The 20,957-nt window shown below is 36.1% G+C and overlaps 3 protein-coding genes across 4 annotated transcripts; all 3 read right to left on the bottom strand.

The window, feature by feature from the left end:
- Positions 1-75: 75 nt before the first annotated feature.
- Positions 76-2,768, bottom strand: LOC147479094 (Pentatricopeptide repeat (PPR) superfamily protein). 2 transcript variants are annotated; one of them, XM_086580745.1, is made up of 2 exons: positions 1,744-2,768; positions 76-1,606 (listed from the first exon to the last, which is right to left on the bottom strand). In XM_086580745.1, exon 2 carries the CDS (start codon positions 1,487-1,489, stop codon positions 479-481), a length of 1,011 nt encoding a protein of 336 aa, XP_086436871.1. In that variant the 5' UTR covers positions 1,490-1,606; positions 1,744-2,768; the 3' UTR covers positions 76-478. The 2 variants fall into 2 exon arrangements, with proteins under 2 accessions (XP_086436871.1, XP_086436870.1); XM_086580744.1 differs by having other exon boundaries at positions 76-2,768.
- LOC147479095 (mitochondrial import inner membrane translocase subunit TIM17-3-like) lies at positions 2,239-2,667 on the bottom strand. Its single transcript, XM_086576319.1, has one exon. The coding sequence runs from the start codon at positions 2,665-2,667 to the stop codon at positions 2,239-2,241; it is 429 nt and encodes a 142-aa protein (XP_086432445.1).
- Positions 2,769-5,010: 2,242 nt separating the features above from the next.
- On the bottom strand, positions 5,011-12,987 carry EBS5 (HCP-like superfamily protein). Its single transcript, XM_086577205.1, has 6 exons — positions 12,329-12,987; positions 11,729-12,217; positions 6,933-7,148; positions 6,443-6,766; positions 6,067-6,309; positions 5,011-5,658 (listed from the first exon to the last, which is right to left on the bottom strand). Exons 1-6 carry the CDS (start codon positions 12,893-12,895, stop codon positions 5,440-5,442), a joined length of 2,058 nt encoding a protein of 685 aa, XP_086433331.1. The 5' UTR covers positions 12,896-12,987; the 3' UTR covers positions 5,011-5,439.
- Between the last annotated feature and the right edge of the window lie 7,970 nt (positions 12,988-20,957).

Below are 20,957 nucleotides of genomic sequence, written 5' to 3'. Positions count from 1 at the left end.
GAACGCGTGTGCATTCAGGTGAAAATTTACAGGATTTTTCATGGAAATTGGCTTATAGGGAGAGCATGCGGCCTGATGAAAAAATACATCCAGAAGCAGATTATTTGCAATCAAGAGAAGAGCTCAATACAGTAATGTTTAATCCATGTGATGCAAATTTAACCGAAGTGTATGCATGATGACAAGACGACAGCATTTAAGGTTCATCCTCTTTGCCCAACTCTAGCCATTCGAAGATATTGACGTTCGTGGAAGTTGTAACAGAATTCCTCCATCGTGCCACTCTCAGAACCCATGCGTTTCCAGTTCAAGCACATAAGAACTTGACACAAATAGCTATACTCTCTGCTTCATGATTCCTCATTAAAACATTTCTAATATCCGAATCAGCACCAGCTCTTGATTAAGACCATAACTTACTAATACAGTCGCCTACAGTGACAGCTCTGTAGAAATTGCTTTCTTTCTCAACCTAATATTATGAATTTCTTTCCACCAGCGCTGTAAAACTATCACAAGTAGGAGTTAGTTTTTTCCCCACCATCTCATCGTAAAGCTCACGAGCTCTTACCATGTTACCATTCCGACAGTGGCTGCTGATTAATGTTTCATAAATAGTTTGATTCGGGGCTATTAACCGTTCTTTCATAACTCGTAGATACTTCTCTGCATCCTTCAGTTTCCCAACTTGGCATAGGCTTCTGATGATCGATGTGTATGCCATAAAACCGAGCGAGTGCTTCCTATATTCCATCTCATAGTAGAGTTTCAGAACTTCCTGCACCTCACCTTCCTTCCCATATCCATCCATAAGGTAGGCGTAGGTGGCCTCGTTTGGGAGGAAACCTTTCTCCAACATAACAGTTAGCATGGCATTGGCTTTCTGTACATCACTTATATCACAAAGCTTTCTAACCATCTCATTGAAAGCAAAGCAACTAGGCGAGAATCCTACATTCACCATTTCTTCACAATATCTTAAGCTTTCTTCAATTCTCCCTGCCGCGGAGCACCCCTCAACAAGAGCATTATATGTCTCATCATACGGCTTCGAACCCACACTATGCATTTCTTGCATCAAATTGTTGGCTTCTTCAATACTTCCCTCCTTGCACCGCGCTCTTATGAATAACGTATACAAAAAGGGGTTAGCATGAAAACCCCTTTTAAGCATTTCATCATACAATTCCATAGCTGACTCCAAGTTATCAGCTTTCAACTTTGCAAATATAATCAAAGAGTAAGCTACATCATCAATGATCATGTTTTTCTGTAACATTCTCTTCATTAAGACAACACCTTCATCTATCCTCCCATCTTCTAACATCCCATAAACTAAATAAGTATTAACAATCACCCCAGGAGAACATCTCTTCCCATGAATTCTATCCAAAACATCTATACTTTTCTGCAACTTTCCCTCCTTACAAAGTGCATTAATCATAATTTTAGTCGTACTCTCATTCGGGTATATTCTTCTTTCAATCATAAACTCATAAATCTTCCAAACCAATTCATTCCTACCACTTTTTTGAACTAAATGAATCAAAGTATTACAACTAATAATACTACAAGAAAGCCCATGTTCTTCTATAAACCTACAAGCCTGAAAAGCAGTATCAAACATTCTAAATTTCGAATAAGTCTGTACCAACAAATCAAATACTAATGGAACTGAACTCATTTTCTTGTAACTACTAAACATCATTTCCACAACAATAAATCCAGTAGAATCATACTTACAACTCTTCCTCACAGCAGTTTCAAGTAAAACTTTCGCGTCCACAAGTAGCCTAGCTCGAACTAATGTGTGAACAACCATGCAATAAGATTCAACTCCATGTTCAATGTTTTTAAACTGGTGAGATGACCAGTGGAAGAAACTCAATGCCTTTTTCGCGTCGAGGGGGTCTTTTAATTCAACCAAAACTTTGTCTATGATTGTGTTGGTTATCTTCATGGAATGGAATTTCTCACTCATGGTACTCCAAATTGGTTGTTCATTTCTCAAATAGGTACATAACAGATTAGTAACATGATCATCATTGGTTGTATGGATTGATTTCGTGAATTTGTTTAGTTGCAATTGAGTAGGAATCCAAATGATTTTTTGATGAAAGTGGTTTATTAATCTGGACACATATCCCATATGGTGAAGGAATGAGGATAGATAATTAAAAACAACAACTGAGATAACCAAATTACAGATCAAGCTTAGAAACTATTGAAAAATTCAAACTAATGATCATCTAATTGTGTGTCTTTGTCTTCTATAGTAAAGTGTTGAATAATTGCATCACCATTCAAAAGTAAAGCAGCAAGACCACCAGATAGTAATGTACATGTAGACGCAAAGCGGAGACCTCGTTTCACGTTAACCAATCCAACAGCAGCAGCAAAAGGGAGGACCTTATCGTAATTGTCTTCCTTCTGACGACCGTACATCATACCAAGGTTGAATGCATTGGCTAGACCATAAAACACAACAAAGTGAACTCCAGTACGAGGTGCAGCTTGCAAACTTGTAATGACACGAGATATGTTTGTGGGATGATTATTGCGGATGCCTTTGATGAAGTGGGAGAGGGAACCATATACCATGCCACCGCCGAAAAACCAAGCAATGTTCTTGGAGTGTTGTGAAGTATTAATAGAGTAGGAGTCCATTGTTTCAACTTCTTCTTCAACAGCAGAGAGGGATATACATAAGAGCAAGTCCAATGGGGGATATATGGGCTGCTAAAGGCAAATAATAGCACCCCAACCACAAAAATGTCATTGGAAAGGGGGCTGCTAAAAGGGTCTTAAATTTAGAAAGAGTCAAAAACTCAGCCAAAGTTAAGACCTTCGCTAGCAGCTGATATAATAAGTTCGGGAGACGGACTGCTTCCGCGGTGTTAAATTTGGATTGAACGGCACGAAGCGTGTCGTCCGTCCAAAAAAATTTCAAAAAATAATGGATGGACGGTAGAAACTATACCGACTGTATCATTCAGCACTTCAAAACAGAAAACACGATTGGATTGGTTTTTTTATTTTGAGGAACCAAATTTGATTGGGCAAGCTAAAAGGCTTATGTGGCACTTTTAGCAGCCCAATTTAGCAGCTTTATATTGGACTTGCTATAATGAAAGAAGAAATGAGTGTTCTTTTTATATTATTTACTTATATTATAGAAGGCCCCATGCGTGCGTAGATGGTCCTTTAGTATCATCTTTGCATTGACAGGCAAAACCTTGGTATTTATAATCCTATAGATAAATGCAAAGTGCTTCTGGTTTCCATAATGTTTTCTCAGTGTTTCCCTAACCAAGTAGTCATGAGACGATGTCCATTGTCAGATGGACCAAAACGTAGAGGGAAACTAATAGCTCCTGAAGTATCCAATGAAAATTATATAGACAATCATATGCAATGAGTTTTGTCCAACTCCAGACGTTGTTGGCCAAGGAACAAAACCAAATTACAGAACAATAATTAACTATCAACGTTTAGCTCGAAGCCTAGAACATGCAACCTGAAGCAATTTCCATACAAATATGGCAGAAAAAATAGAGTGGAGTCTGGGAAATTAATGTATATCTACTGTTGTGCCTTCTGCGGACTTTCTTGCACCACACCATTTTCAGGTGGCTGATATATGCAATTGGTGCAATCTAGAGGTTGAGAGACATGAACATGGTCATCTATATATTGGATGTCAGTGTGTGTCTCGAGTCCTGAAGTTTCACAATAGCGGAGAAGCAGACTTCAAAGTAGAATCACAACAAGATTGATAACCTCCCAGGCTCCTACGGTACAGCATGACAAGGCTTCCAAACAGCAGTTTGAAAAACATGACTAGCAAGAGCAAGGAACATTTGCACTTTCAATTAAAGGTGCCAAGCCTGATTTAATTAGGACAAGTGCAAATTTAAAAGATGTTACAAGCGAGATATGCAAATTGCTCTCACTCATTCCACCAAGAGAGCCCACCTTGAGAGGGACTGGTGTTAAGAGATGACATTGTCGAAGATTTTGAATCCTAGTTGTACATGGAACAAATAATTTGGCTGAGTTCCAAGCTCTTCTTTTTGCAATTAAGAACATTTAGGATGTAAACTCATAAAAACTAATAACAGAGTTGGTCATTTTTTTTTCTAGCAGAGTTGTCATACCTCCACCCAATGGATTCAATTTGGTGGATGACTCCACCTTCTATTTCATAGCTATACTAGTATTGCAAATGTATGCACTATCCAAGCATTGTAGGTGAGGTTTATTTGTTTATCAATAAAGAAAAAGAAAGGATAGAATAATTCACTAACACAAAATGGATTCAATAAGCTAAATAATATCAGCAACAAAGATATAACAGTCATGTTTGGTGTATCAATACGCTCAAGTATAGGTCAATTAACATCTAGTGAAACTCTTATAAGGCAATGCATGGATCGATCACCTTACCCCTACACACTTTCCGTCAATCAATATTTTTAAGTTAAGCCACCCTCAATTGTTTCTCCTTTTCGCCACAGCCGTAATCCCCCAGCAATGCGGTGGAGATAGAGGTGATGGGATTGATGGAGGTTGTTAAAGCCTTTGACGAAGTGGAAGGCAGAACCACAAGACATCCCACTTAAACCAATGCTGTCAATCAATACATGTGGACATGGTGCAGCATCATAGTCAATCCTGTTGCGAAATTTTTGTCTTATGAAAGCTTTTACTTCAATGGCTAATGGTGGTGGAAACCAACTCTCCATGGCTTATTTGGCAAGGAAGATGGTCGTCTTACAAAACGAAGGGAAGCAAAAGATATAGATGGATCTCAACTCATTCGAGATCATCATACTGAAGAATTGAGCGGTTCAGCCTCTTCAAGCGGTTCTTAAAAACTTTGAAAAATTGCCCATAGCTATATAGTGTTACTGCAATTATTTGTAAAAGCAACAATGGTGTCTCATACTCTGATCATAATGCTCAAGAATTGTCAGACGGATTAAATTTAACACACAGCACACAATTATCTTAGTTATAAATTGAGGAATGTAATTATTCTGAATTGAGGAACTTCAGTTCCTTAGAAATTACCTGAAGTTATACAAGAAGAAATTTTCTTCATTGAAAACCTTCTGGTTACTGTGTCAGAGAAAATGTTCAATAAAATTTCCAACCAAATGAAAATGAAAAACTAGAACTAGAACATGACTACAAGCAAATATTTTGGTGGCATTTTACACCCGTTGTATAACACACAAGTGCTCTGTACGGAAGGACATGTCATTTGTATCTCCTGTTTCCTCTCCAGCCTCATTAGGCTATTCTGCAACAACTATGAATCTATGATGGTACAAGAAAACAATTTTGGGCTAAACTTGGGGATTGATAAAAACACCTTTACAAAATTCGCACCCTTTTTTGTGCCCGAAGGATAATACGGCTTCCACCCATCTAGAACTAATTAGGTGCGGGTATGTCATGCTCGTTGGGCTGTTGCAGGAGAGCTATATCTGCAGCAGCTGCTGCAAGCCTTCTTTGTCGGTCACGGAGGTAGAGTACCGTCATGAGACAAACACACAATGCGAGTATCGTTGCATTGCCTTCATCCAGGACTACATTCTCAATCCATGCTCCTACTTTTGGATAAACTTCAGGTAGTGAATCAATCATATCAACCTGAAACAGGACCACAGATCATTTCTAGAACAAAACATACAACAAACGCACACAATTGCATTATGAAATAGTACTTTTAAGAGGATTCTAGCTTCTATTGCTTTACAAAATTTCAACTAGATAAGTATATCAATCTTATTGATCGAAATGATTGGGTATTTCTTTATTTATATCTTATTTACCTTTTGTCTAATTTCAGATTAGAATCTCTCTCCTCTCTTCTTCTCATTCTTCTTTCCTTTAATCAATAAAAATCTCAATGGTCTATATATACAACAAACTGAACAAAGAGCAAAGCAGGATGACATATCCAACAAAGTAACAGGCGATTTTCCAAATATAGAATAATTTCAATTGCTCCCACATGCTAGAGTAACTTCTTCCTAAATTACTTTTTATGAAGCTTACCAGAAAACTGTTGGCGTGGTTTTTCCTTATCCACAAGCTCATAAGGGCCAACGTAACAGGCAACCTTGCAGCTGGATCATTTTCTAGGGCCTGGTCATAGTACCGCTTGGCAAGATGAAGATCAAATGGAAGCCCCTTGCCATGCTCATGCATATATCCAAGGTTGAACATGGCTTGTGCATTAGACTGAAACCTAGCAAGCACATAAGCCTCTACAGCACGATCATAATCTCTCTCTGTACCCTGCAAAAAAAAAGAGGATAAAGAAATTCAGGGGGCAAGAGCATGAAAAGTTCGACACAAGATATAGCAGAATTTCAGTTTTGGACTCTACTTCTCAACAAGCAGAGCTGTACCCAACTAACTGTTCACATACCCGTCCATAGTAATATGCATCTCCTATCAGCAGAGCAGCATGTTCATTGCCCTGCTCTGAAGCTTGCCACCACAAAGCATGTACACGTTGATGCCTTTCTGTATCGGTGCAAAATCCAGTTTCTCCCAGGCACATACTGTGTTCCCCATATTTGTCCAAAATCCATGCAGCGTTACTTTGTGCCACCTCATATCCAAGTTCAGCCATTCTTGAGTACAGTACAAATGCTTTCCCCACTTCACCTTTTAAGTATGACTCCAATGCCCATCTTGATAAGGAACTCCAGGGTCCGCGTTCTGCAACTAATTTGTATAATGCAGTGGCCTGAGAACAAAAAGAATCAAATTTTAACCGTAAATCCGTTTACTTACAAGTATAAAAACCATTAAAATTAATTTACACAGAAGTATAACACAACCAGCAGAGATGAAACAACCATTACAAATGAGAGCACTAAAACAAAATAAGTAACCTGAATGAACAAACTTACCATCGCAAGATTCTTTGTAAGCCCTATCCCTGTATGGAACATTTTTGCCAATTGGAAAAATGCCTTTGGTTGACCAGCATTGGCTGCTTCTATAAAAAATGTGCGTGCCATCTTCGCATCCTTTTTCACACCAATCCCTTTGAGATATAACACCCCGAGATTATAATGACCACCAGCCTCCTCATTTTCGGCAGCTTTCTCAAAGTACTCCTTCGCCTGCAATGATTAGAAGATTAAGCTTCATAAATAAGTGCATGGCCTTTAAAAAAACTAGCTACTAACACATAACAAGTATTGTTAGAGGCTATCACAAGTGGGGAAAAAAGACCAAAACCATTTTAAATAAAAGAAAGAAACCATTTAACTGCTTAAAACAATGACATGCGATGTAAGGAAGAGAGAGAGTGAGGATGGGAAGAAGATACACAGACAGTTTATGTAGCATTCAGCAATTGCCCATATACCAGTATATAAACATACTATGTATTTCTTCTGTGAGTATGCCAAGTAATAAAAAACAACTAGCTCATCTAGATATATATTACATAACAGGATTCGGAAACCAAAAATATTTGAGATCGTTCACAGTTTCACAGAATAAGGTATGCTTGTGTTACTAAATGGGACCAAGGACCCTACAGGGCTACAGTAGGATAATGACACATAATGTGGAAATGCACTGGACATTAGCCTTGAGATTGAGAGCTTTCTTTCTTTGGCAATCAAGATTTTAAAGAACTGAGGAGTCTCTCAGTTTTAAGTTCCTCAAAGAGTTGAAAAACAAATGATCCCTTACTTTGTTTTTAATTTCTTACAATGTACTTTTTAGCATGGAACATGGTGCTAATTTCATTGAAAGAATTTCCCAAGCATCGAATATACACCTCCTATTGGGTAGATCTATTTTAATAATGGGTGACAGATTTGAACCAGTAAATACATAGGGACAGAACATTTTCTCCTCTCTCTGTTTCTGATCACGTTCCCTAGACCAACTGGTTTCTTGTAAATCATTAAAATGTCTCTCATGGGGACATTAAGTTGGAGAAAGGGTGTAACTTAATACATTATACTCCTTTGATCCAGCGCACCAAATACTTACTTAATATAGTTTAAATTAGTTGGTCGGGAGATCTTATCCTCTTTTTCCCTCCATTTTCTTTCTTTTTATGGTAACGTGTGAAGACCAATGGAGAAGAAGATAGCTGATCTCTAATTTCTGTGCTTCCTTAGCATCATGGCGAGTGTTCCTCCTACAGGTAACAACTCTAATATGTCATGGAGTTCCCTTTTCAAGAAACCAAGTACTACAAGAACCACCACCATCTTGAATAGTTTCTCCCCAATTATTAATGATGGTGCTGCTATGGTACCTAAAGATCTAATTGATGAAGGAGTGGCCGAGTGGAAAGATGTTTTAGTTGGTTATTTTCTGGACAAAAGGATGGCTTTTCCTTTTGTTAAGAGTGTCTTGGAGAAATCATGGAAGCTGAAGAGTTCCATGGAACTATGGAAGTAACTACAGATAGGGATCTGTTTTACATCAAGTTCTCAACTGATGAAGATAGACAAATGGTTCTTGAGAGTGGACCTCTCTTCATTGCAGGTAAGATTTTTGTGATCCGTGCTTGGACAGTTGAAGTTGAATCCTTTAGAGACAAGGTGGACACAATTCCAATTTGGGTTAAGCTTTTTAAGATCCCAAAAAAACTCTGGACTTTTAATGAAATTTCTTACATAGCAAGCTTGGTGGGGGATCCTCAATGTATGGATGAAGCTACTTCAAAAACGTAAAGATTGGATTTTGCAAAGGCATGTGTTGTTATACCTATAAGTTTTAAGTACCCAAATTATGTTAAACTTGATATGGGTGCAGATAGATTTGTTTTCGTCGGGGTGGAATACCCGTGGAAACCGGCATCGTGCTTTACTGCTGTAAATTTGGTCACTCAACAACTAAATGTCCCAATACTACCATCACTAATGTATTTGTCTGTGCTCCAATTGTTGCCCCAACTGTTACTGTATCAACATGGATTCCTAGAGCACCAAGGAACACTTCTCTTAACCACATTAATGGTAGCAGTGTGGATGTACCAACATTGGAGGGCACACTGAATCAACCTGAAGGAAATGTGGTGAGAACCATTCCTACAGAAGAGAGATTTGAAGGTATCAATAGCCCTACTTCTACAACAAGAGTAGAAAGGATACAGGAGATGGGGCCTCTACTTCTTCTGTTAGGGGTCTAACCAATGTTGGTTATATGATGAGTAGTCCCACTGGCCATTGTAATGCTCAGGTTGCTAGTGGTGGAAATGCAAGGGTGCAAAGTCAAATAGCAGCAAGAGTGACAAGTCCAGTGGAAATCAATAGAAGTTCTGGATCAGCTCCTCAAATGAGATACTCCAACACGTATAATGGGTTGAGTATAGAGGATAGTGTATGTATTACACCAACTCAAACTGTTCCAGTGGTGTGTCCTTCAAAGATCTTCTCCAGTCACACAACAAGGCTCCAGAAGTGCTATAACGGCATTCATGTCTTCTACTCCTCCTAGGTGTTTGAATACAGAGAATGAGAAAGCCACCAATTATTGTGGTAGACATGATGATACCAGTGTAACCATCATTCCTGAGACCCAAGAGCTGAACAATGATGAATTACAACTCTTTTACTCTGAGAATCAAGAGTATGCAGCACTGGTAGATCGTTGAGTACTCCCTATTCGCTACTTAGCCGACCCGACTACCCGAGTAACAATTTAATCCCCGATCACAATCAAGCTCAAAAACTCCCCGAGTACTTGGCCAATTAGTCCCGATTAGCCGATTATTAACCGATTAGCCGAGTAATTGTGTTCACTATTTCATTGTTAAACATCAAACTCGACATTTCGCCGATTCGATCAACCCTCAATTCTTTAAAGTTCTACACTTTAATCATATTTATTTTAGTTGATTGAGTGTTTTGAATGTTTATTGATTGATTGGGTTCTTAATTGGCTCCATTATGTTGGTATTTCAATGTTAAATATATTTAACAAGTATTTCTAAGGAAATATAGTGTTCTAAAAAATCGTGCGATTAATGCCGATTAATCCCCGACCGAGTAAACCTACTCACTACTCACTCTTCAACTATGTAGCGATTTAACTGCACAGGGTAGAGGAGCATTCACTCTTGGATGATGATATCTTTGAAAAAGAAAGGGAGGTCTTTGATGACCATACCGATATCAACTCTGTTGTTATGCCTCAGATTCTAACTAGATCGCATTCGAATAACGAATGGACTGAGGTTGTGATACCTAAGAAAGAGGCTAAAAAGCAAATATTGACTCTATCTCACGGAGAGATCAATGATCCCACTATGACAATGCTTAAAAAAGGAGCATCTCTATTCAAGAACAAAAAGTTTCGATTTCTAGACGATTTTATCAAAGAACTATGGGATGACAAATACGGAATGACGTATGTTTGTGGAGCTTGTGACAAATTCTTTCGAGATTGTAACAAAGGGAAGGCTCATTTACAGACAGATCATGCTGACCTAGTGAATAAGTTTTCAAGAACACGGACTAGTGGAAGGAAGAATTAGATTTGATTTGTTTTGGTATTGTAAGAGTCGTTCTTGTGAGCTAGTGTTAGGTATGGAACCTCCCTCTTACGAGAAGGTCTGTATGTGTTTCTTTTGTAATTGAACTCCCTCTAAAGATCATACTCTTAGGGGAGGTTGTAAGTTTCTTGGGTTTTTTTTAATAAAACAGGTCGGGGGTCTGCCTTAACCCCCAACTTGTTCAAAAAAAAAAAAAACTGGTGTCTTGTATTATTCTCATGTCTGCATACGAAGCTATCTCCTAATAATGAGAACTACAGCAACAATAGTAGTAACAAACATATGAATAATGGCCTCAAGAACAACAAATTTGGCCAAAAGTAATGGAAAGTGATTCTAACTTATTTGCAACCGCCTGAGTCTAAGTATTGGTAATAGAGAATCATATTCCCAAAGTGATCTCTTGTTTGGAAGCATAACTAAGAAAACTTATTGAGAATAAATAAAGTATTATTAAAATTGCTAACCCTGAAAAGGTACAGTCCTAAAGCAAGATGTTAATTATTGTAGAAAGAGCTCTTTCTAGAGCTTCACTTGCCTAAAGTAACTAAAAACTCATAAGATGTGGATTTAAACAAACTATGGCCTATAAAACCTATTAATGCAAAACTGACTCTATAGGTCAAAAGTCAAAACATTCAAAAGTGCCATTGGTCATCAGCGGAATACAAAATTGTCTAAACATGTATAAAACTCACAAGTGACACCAAGCCCAATATCTGGGTACATCAAAGTAACTACCCAAAAGGCCAGAAAAATGGGCAGGAAAAATTTATGATCCAAACTTGCGAACAAAAAAACTCTGAAATATCTTCTAAACATTTCAAGTTGTATTGATAGGAACATGTCATCTTAGTCATTATTACGGAATATATGTGTTCGGCATTGCTTAAATATATAAGCTGTTTTTTTCATTGATAGTTACTAGCATATGCAAGGACATGCAATGCCAATATTAGTTTCGGAATTTCGGTACATCAATATTTCAGGTTTAATAAGCTAATTCTTACAATCTATCATAAAAATGCTTATTACCAACAGGTATCATATAACTCAGGCAGTCAATATATCAGGGACAACTACTATCAAACGATTAATAAACAAGATATCAATGGATGCAAAATTCTACTATGTACTAGCTAAGGTACAAAACCTTACATAACAAAATTAAAAACTTACTTTAGTGTAGTTCTTCTTCTCAACTCCATAACCTTTAACATACAAATACCCCATTCCAATATAAGCCGAAAAATGTTGTTGCCTAGCTGCAAGCGTAAGCCACTCCAACGCCTTAGTATAATTCCTCTCAACTCCAGCCCCCCTCGCAAATATCTCCCCAAGTAACTCCATAGACCTCGGTTCACCCTTCTCCACAGCTTTCAAAAACCACATTAACGCCTTATCATGATCTCTCCTCAAACCCCTCAATCCAAAATAATAAAACAACCCAATCTTATACATTGCACCCGCATTCCCTTTCAGCGCTTGGTATTCCGTAAACTGAAAATCCTCATCTTCTTCCCCTCTCAATTTCCTCAACGCCTCTTTATTCTCCTCCCTGCCACTATTTATCCTAACTTGTTCAGTAACAGGGACTTTAGATATCAAAAAACTAGACACAGCCGTCTCCGCCAATTCCCCATATAGCTCCACCGCCTTTTCATACATCTACACATTCAATTCCAAATCATCAACTAGTATAATAATATAATTAACAATAAAGTTAGATTCTTTTTACAAAATGGATATATAATTAACAGTAAAGTTGATGAAAATTACATGTTGTCTGAAGTAAGTATAAGCAAGGGCCATTTTTGACTGTACATTACCACCTTGGGCAGAAAAATGATGATGTAAAAAAGCTTTTGAACCACTCTTCTCTCTCAACTGACCAGTTCCATATAAAAAAGCCAGCACCGATTGCGCATGAGCATACCCTTCTTTAGACATTGCCTCAATTTCTAATCCAGCTTCTTCCATTAATTGCGAATCACCAGAAGTGACAGAATCGAAAATTTTGGCAATGCTGGAAATATACCTGTCCTCGAGATCAGTGTTGGGTGGAGATGAAGATGTTGGTTCGAAAAGAGGACGCCACGAACCGGGGTCGAGTTCGTCTTCGGTTTTATTGTCGAACTCGTCTTCCCACTCGGGTGGTGACGTGGGAGAATCATGGCCGTCGGTTGTTGTTGTTGTGGGAGTGTCCTCGAGATCTTCTTTGGAGAGAACGAGGAGTAATTGCCGTGCGGTGGTGGAGATAGGGAGAAGGAGGAGGAGAAGGAGGAGAATTACTACGTGGAGTGATATCAGTCGTTTGATTTTGATACTACACGATACTCGAGGCATCTGGACTTGGTTTTGATTATGGAGTTTTGTTTTCTGTGTTTCGAGAGAGAGAATAAAGTTTTGGGCTTTTGGTCATTTTATGATTGTAGAATGAGGTTGTTTTGTAATTTTGTTGTCATAAAAGTAAATTCAGCCATTCAGTGAATGCCATGTCAGCTTCGTAAGGCTATTTGGAGTAACACACAAAAGTTGAACTGAATCGTAGAAACTGATGTGATTCAACCTTGGTATGATACTATTATGTACGTCCGTAAGAAGGAAGACAATTACGATATGGTCCACCCTTTTGCTGCTGCTGTTGGATTAGTTAACGTTCAATTACATTACTATCAAGTATCAAGGTGGTCGTACTACAATACTTCTCTTTATATAAATCTTCTTTTCTTCAAAACTTAGTTTTCAAAAACATTATCTTCTACCCTTGAGATTATAAAAGCAGGGGTGTGTGGTAACTTGAGATTATAAAAGCGCTACTACCATATAATTAATTGTTTAGAAAAATCTTCAAACTATAATAATTTTCTCACCTCACAATATTTTTAGCAAATATTCCCAAAATTATATATTCATAACTATAGTGAGAATATAATCAAAAAAAAAAAAAAAAAAAAAAAAAAAAAAAAAAAAAAAATAAAAAACATTTTAATAACAAATCTGTAACCTTTCCCTCCTTTCTTTCATTCTCAATTCTTAAACAAACGTCAGACCTCAACCCAAAAAAAAAAAACCAAAAACAAAAAACAAAAAATCAAAAACAAATTTATAAAAGAAATTGTCGCGCAGCTTGCACACTTGTCCTAATTATTTGTAAAACTCATTATCATTATCAATAAAATTTTCACTTAAAAAAAACAAAAAAACACAAAACAAGGTAATTTTTTTACTAATCTTTTATAGTTTTTGTTGTAATTTTGTTGTCATCAAAGTTAATTCAGCCATTCAGTGAATGCCATGTCAGCTTGGTAAGGCTACTTGGAGGAACACAAAAGTTGAATTGAATCGTAGAAACTGATGTGATTCAACCTTGGTATGATGTATGTCCGTAAGAAAGAATTTGCTGCTGCTGTTGGATTAGTTAACGTTCAATTACATTACTATCAAGGTGGTCGTACTACAATACTTCTCTTTATATAAATCTTCTTTTCTTCAAAACTCAGTTTTCAAAAACATTATCTTCTACCCATAGATGAATATAGGGGGGGTGTGTGGTAGTCTTGAGATTATAAAAGCGCTACTACTATATAATTAATTGTTTAGAAAAATCTTCAAACTATAATAATTTACTCACCTCACAATGTTTTTAGCAAATTTCTACTACGGTACTCTCAAAATTATATTTTCACAACTATAGTGATAATATAATCAACAAAAAAAAAATAGTATGAAAAAAAAAACTAATAAAAAATATTTTAATAACAAACCCAAACCCGTAAGCTCTCCCTCCTTTCTTTCATTCTCAATTCTTAAACAAACGTCAGACCTCAACCCAAAAAAAAAACTAAAAACAAAAAACACAAAATACAAACACAAACACAAATTCATAAAGGAATTGTCGCGTAGCTTGCACACTTGTCATAATTATTTGTAAAACTCATTATCATTATCAATAAAAATTTTACTTAAAAAAAACAAAAAAACACAAAACAAGATAATTTTTTTACTAATCTTTTATAGTTTTTTCCCGATGATAGTAGGGTTATATGCAGTGTTGTCAAAATCGTATGATTCACGAGTCGAATCGTACGATTCAAGTCGAGTCAAAGTACAATAGTTTGGAATCACAGGTATGAATCGGATGATGGTGGAATCGCTCTAAAATCGCGATTCGAACCGACAAAATCGTAAAAATCGCACGATTCAACGACCAACAATTCAATGAAAAAATCTTTTCTTCTTAAGATTTCAGATCTTTTTCTTCTTGTACCTTTTTCTTTTTTTCTTGCCTAAATAGAGAGAGAGAGAGAGACAGAAAGAGAGGAGTTGCGGCGCCTTTTGTTTTGACGAAGATATTACATGTACGTCCATAAGAAGGAAGACAATTACAATATGGTCTACTTTTGCTGCTGCTGTTGGATTAGTTAACGTTAAATTAAATTACTATCAAGGTGGTCGTACTACAATACTTCTCTTTATATAAATCTTCTTTTCTTCAAAACTCAGTTTTCAAAAACACTATCTTCTACTCATAGATGAATATAGGGGTGCTAGTGCTACTAACATATAATTAATTGTCTAGAAAAATCTTCAAACTATAATAACTTTCTCACCTCACAATGTTTTTAGCAAATTTCTACTACCGTACTTCCAAAATTATATTTTCACAACTATAGTGATAATATAATCAACAAAAAAAAAATAGTATGAAAAAAAAAAACTAATAAAAAACATTTTAATAACAAACCTGTAACCTCTCCCTCCTTTCTTTCATTCTCAATTCTTAAACAAGCGTTAGACCTCAATCCAAAAAAAACAAAAAACAAAAAACAAAAAACAAAAAACAAAAAACAAATTGATAAAGGAATTGTCGCGCAGCTTGCACACTTGTCATAATTATTTGTAAAACTCATTATCATTATCAATAAAATTTTCACTTAAAAAAAACAAAAAACACAAAACAAGTTAATTTTTTTACTAATCTTTTATAGTTTTTTCCCATGATAGTAGGGTTATATGGTATATACTTATAACATTATAGGAAGTTAACAATTTGTTGAATTGTTGTAGACTTGTGGACTAGATTATGTAGATATATATAGAATTAGTAATATCATAGTTAATTTTGTCATTCCATATTAAATTATTAGTAGTCAACGCACTCTAGTTTTGTGATTTAAAATAAATGCATAATTTTGTTGATTTTTATTATGTAGACCTTCTGACAAAAAATATAAATAAAAAACGTCATACTTTGTTTTTGGGGTGGGGTAGGAGTGGGTGTGCACATAATCTCACACCTTTGGCTTAGAATCCTAACTCCGTCCATGCTTCTACTTAACCCAACACCATAAATCCATAATCCTCTAAGACTGATTCACGTTTACCCCAATTCATATACTGTCATCCCAATACTCAAACTCGGTTTTTGACAATGTGGACAATCTTGGATTCCTCCAAAAACAAATATAGAGACTTCAAAGTTATTCTTAATGACCAAGAACTGAAGATATTTTACAATAACTATAAAGAAATAGCTCACTTACTGGAACAGCTTCGTTGCATTATCAATGGCATATCTTATGCTAGGCTCCCCACACGTGAGGAATACAATAAGGTCAATTTGTAAGTAAACAACATGCTAACACCAATTATAGTTTGTTTTTTTTTTAATGCTCACGTTGAAATTTAATTATTTTTTAATTTGGATTCCAATTTGAATAGGATAATAAAGACCATGGCTCAAAATCAAACCATGGCAATGCTACTTTACAACCATTACAAAATATTTTTTAAAGATCATGTTAAAAAGACGATGTTGCCGACTTTGAAAAGGAACAATGGCGACAAATTTCTAAGGTGTTTAAAGAAGGAATGTGAAGATTTTTGCATGTTGGAGGCATGGGGATTCCAATTTGTTAGAGAGCTTGAGAACAAGTTTGATCTACAAGGACAATGTGTTATAAAAGACATTCCTAAAACTTTTTTTTTTTCCTTGAGGTAGGTACTTTACTTTCTTAGTATTTTCTTAGGTTGTAATTTTACTTTTAGGATATGAAGTAGTATGGTGTTGATGATGTTTTAATTTTCTCATAATTGTAGGTGTATGCTTTTTTTAGAGTGGACTATAGAAATTCCCTCGTCTCGTTAATTGGGAGAGGCCGAGAGAGTGGGAATGTGGACTTTAGGTCTTTTGGAGGAGACTATGAACAATTTCAAGGACATTACACTTTCGGAAAAAAGTTTGCCTTTGAGGATGAATTGGATTACTATTTGGTCAAAGATGCTGTGAGGTTTTACTCTTTATCAAAATCTCATGTGATAATCCCATGGCTCAAAGAAAGTTCATTTATGGATTATATGCCCAAGGTAAAAGACTAATTATATTGATTAATTTGCAAATGTGTACGTGTTTTTAAGATGTATGTCCTTGTAAAGGTGTGATGTGATATTCCCTTACAAACAGTCTCTGGGGGACTGATATGGATGGATGGGTGAGACCGAGTTCGGCTTTTGGATAAGCGCCTCACGATCTTACTCACGAAATTTTGGGCTCGAGTAGAATCAGGTCTGGCGTAGTTCATAGGAGTGGTATTTATAGAGATTCGGAGTGTATCCTCACCCTCCACGTGTAGAGGATGTCACCAACGTGGGGTGTGGATCATGGGAGCACGTGAGAAATATCTATCATAGGTCTGCGCTGTGATGATGAGGAGTGATGACCGAGCAAGTAGCTTTGGTCGTGATCGATGGGGATCGGTCGGGATTAGTGCAAGTACTCCTTGGTCATGATTGCTTATGGATAGGAGTCCGTATCCTTTGCCGTGTGTAGTTCCGGCGTGATGTTGCGATCGTCTTGTGGTAGCGATGTTGGCTCGTGGATGCGACACGATATCATAGGTCGGTGCATTAGTTCCACCATACTAAGCGCGTGCTGGATAGAGAATATCACTCCCCTACTGTCCTAATTGATAATTCATGTTTTTAGGTGTTTGAGCTGATGGAGTACAAAGAGAAAGTTGCTAGTTCCTTGCAACCAACCTCAAAAATACCAAATGTAAGTCTCACTTGTGTCTTCAAAAGTTTATAATCAACAAAAAGATGCTAAGAAAAATGTTATGTTTTTGCAGGCAGCAACATATGCACTTCTTTCGCTATACACTGAAAAACTTGTTGATGTATCGAGTTGCTATGATTTAATTGAATGGAAGGTATGATTAATTATCACTCTCTTGATTTAGTTCGGGACAGATTGAAGGAAATAGTAATTAAGGTTTTGAATTGATATATACTAGGAACGTACATTATTTCCCAGAGCTTTGGTAATAAGGTAATCATACTTAGCTTATAAGACAAGGCAGTCATAATTAATAGCTGGATTTATGTTATAGCACTGAGAGTTGGGATAGAGACTACATATGTAGATCATTTTTTTTGCCAAAAATGCACAGTTGATGAGAACCTTTTGCCACTTCATTCAATCTCAAATAACAATGTTATGCATACACTTGAGCACACACTATATATATTATTAATTATTAACAAATGGTCATTTTGTACTCCTTAGGAGGAGTTTATACAGAGGACGGAGAGATACTTTAGTCTTTTTGCTGGTGGGGAGTAGTTCCTACTTCCTAGCAAATATGAAATATCTATAATCAGGTTCTTCCAAAACTTAAACTTATAATTTTAGCCTTCTTATCAATTACACAATAAGGAGTACTATTTTACTAACACATGTCTTTTACAGCACATTATGTCAAACCTTGCGAAGGCGGCTGTTGATTTGGAATACAAAATTGGTTACAAAGCACCCAAGGAATAATGCTTAATGAGTCGTTTGATTTTGATACTACACGATATTCATGACATCTGTCTTGGTCTTGATTTTGGAGTTGCTGGTGTTGGTGTGCGTTATTTTTGTTTTGTTTTATGTGTTTTGAGAGAGAGAATAAAGTTTTGGGCTTTTGGGCTTTGTGATTGTGGAATAAGGTTGTTTTGTTGTCATCAAAGTTAATTCAGCCATTCAATTTGCTATCTAATGTATCTGGAATTTGGATACACGATGTTGAGTGTATACTCGTAGGCTTGTTATCATATTATAGGGGTCGTCGCTTCGCAAGTCTATCATAATCTTTGTGACATCAATGTGAAGCCTATTTTAAAGGGTAAATGTGTAATCCCCTATTTACACAGTGATCCACCAAGGATTTCTATCAACAATCCATCTTCTTACAACGTTTTACACTATTTTCAATACTACTTTTTTATTTTCTTTTATTTCCTTGTTTATTCTTTTTAGATAATGTGTAGAAAGAATATAGATGGAGTTTGTATATCCAAGATGCCTACTAATAGAATTATATTGAACTTGAGGCTTAGCTAGGCTACCTACATGTAACGAATACAAGAACATTTGTGAGTAAGTAAACAACTTAAAAACAAGTTTTATCTATTAGTATTTTTTTTCACATAGAAATTTAATTTTTTAAATTTTTTGGTTCCAGTTCGAATAGGATAATATAATCATTGGCTCGAAATTCAACCATGGCAATGCTACTATGCAACAAGAATAAACGATTTCTTGAAAATTCATGTTAAAGTAACAGTGCTGCCAACTTTGAACCACATAAAAGACAAGGACGACGATTTTCGAAGAGGCTTAAAGGCGTGGAATTTTTTTTACACATTGGAGGCTTGAGCATTCCAAATTTTTAGTGATCCTAAGAAAAATATTGATCTTCAAACGTTGTCCTATAAAGGACCTTCCTAATTTTTATTTAGGGATACTATTTTTTTCTTAGTATTTTCTTAGGTTTTGATATGGTGTTTAGGTTTAGATGTAGTGTACAGTTAGTTTTTTTTTTTTTTTTTTTTTTTTTTTTTTTTTTCCGATAATCTAATGTAGTGTAGTGTTGATTTGACCTTTTTTTGCATAATTATAAGTGTATGTTATATTTAGAGTGGATTATGGAAAAATCATTGTCTCATTAATTGGTAGAGGTTGATAGAGTGGCAATGTGGACATGGGTGTTTTAGACGAAGCTATGAAAAACTTTAACGAAATCACACTCCGAATAAAGTTTTGTTTTGAAGATGACCTAGATCGTTATCTATTATCTAGGCAAAAATGTTGTAGGGTTGTACTCTTATTACAAATCTTTGATCATCTCATGGCTCAAGCGAAGTTTTTTTAATCCAAACCAATCCATTGGCATCCATACTTCCCGGTCTACAAACCTATTTGAATCAAACCAATTATGGATTGTCAGTCAATCCTTACCATCAAAATCCGGTGAAAATATGATTGTTAAATGGGATTGATTAGATATAGCAATTGCAAATATCGTGGTATAGTTTAATCCCTATTTAAGATATAAGCTCTCGTTAGACGCATGTTGTGTTCAACAAAGTTCGATTCCAACTCCATAACTAGAAAATGACATAGATAGACGGAGCATTAATTTTTTTTTTTAATGATTCATCGTTACGCAATCGGTATTTCAAAATCCTCCTAGATAGTAAGTTGAAAAATATTTTGATGGCTAAAAAAAAAAATCTATTATCATAAAATCTCTACAAAATATACTAAACTCAATAATTCCATTATATCCATGATTAATTCCCTTCTATATTTAGCCTTAATTAACAAATCCATGAATCCAAATCCCTATTTAATTTGTAATGGCATTCTCGTAATACAAGACCTGACTCAATTCCCACCACTATAAATACCCCTGTATGAGAAAACTCAATACAATCCATGCAATCCACTTGTGAACAAATTGGATTTTATGGGTTCACGTGAGGGTATGCAAGAAACTCACAATTTGCAAAAGTTGCAATCGGTGCAGAAATTGCAGTTGTAGCATTCAAATTATAACAGTCGGGGGGGTTGAAATTAAATATATCTAATCCACTATATCACTATTGCTTTTGAACCAATAATGGTTCAATGTTGCAACCGGTCTGTGTGTCAATTCCTGTTGAAATTTCGTTGTCTTTGTATTAGGTCCTCCCGAAGCATTGATCCGCATGGATTGCCCTCTCAAGTCCACTTGCCAATCTAAATACTTATTTCCTAACTACGAGGAGGCCGGCAACGGTGATATTTTCGTTTGCAGATCAACATAATCAACCGTTTGACATATTGTCCCAAACATGGTTTCGAACGCAACATAATCAAGTTGTTCATTGCCCACAATCTCACAATATACGTATGAGATATGAATGGACTTCTCAAGTCTCCATTTCGGTAAATAATATTCTCTAGTATGATTTATCCGTGATATTTGTAGTGGCTAATAAGCTCCCTCACCTTCTTAAACAGACAACTAAACAACAACCAAAGTAGATTCGTGGATCTGCTCCCTTGCTATAAATCTTTCTCCCAGATAAGTGATACGGT

Source organism: Coptis chinensis, chromosome 8 (assembly GCF_015680905.1).
Source record: "Coptis chinensis isolate HL-2020 chromosome 8, ASM1568090v1, whole genome shotgun sequence".
In the NCBI taxonomy this organism is placed as follows: domain Eukaryota; kingdom Viridiplantae; phylum Streptophyta; class Magnoliopsida; order Ranunculales; family Ranunculaceae; genus Coptis; species Coptis chinensis.
This window is presented reverse-complemented; position numbering and strand designations above follow the sequence as displayed.

Excerpts from the sequence above, each read along its gene's own strand:
- EBS5 (XM_086577205.1), bottom strand. The coding sequence starts at position 12,895 with ATGCCTCGAGTATCGTGTAGTATCAAAATCAAACGACTGATATCACTC. Across the intron at positions 12,218-12,328 it reads ATACTTACTTCAGACAACAT|ATGTATGAAAAGGCGGTGGA; the intron begins GTAATTTTCATC and ends TTGAATGTGTAG. Across the intron at positions 6,310-6,442 it reads ATGCATATTACTATGGACGG|GGTACAGAGAGAGATTATGA; the intron begins GTATGTGAACAG and ends TTTTTTTTGCAG.
- LOC147479094 (XM_086580744.1), bottom strand. The coding sequence starts at position 2,149 with ATGGGATATGTGTCCAGATTAATAAACCACTTTCATCAAAAAATCATT.
- LOC147479095 (XM_086576319.1), bottom strand. The coding sequence starts at position 2,667 with ATGGACTCCTACTCTATTAATACTTCACAACACTCCAAGAACATTGCT.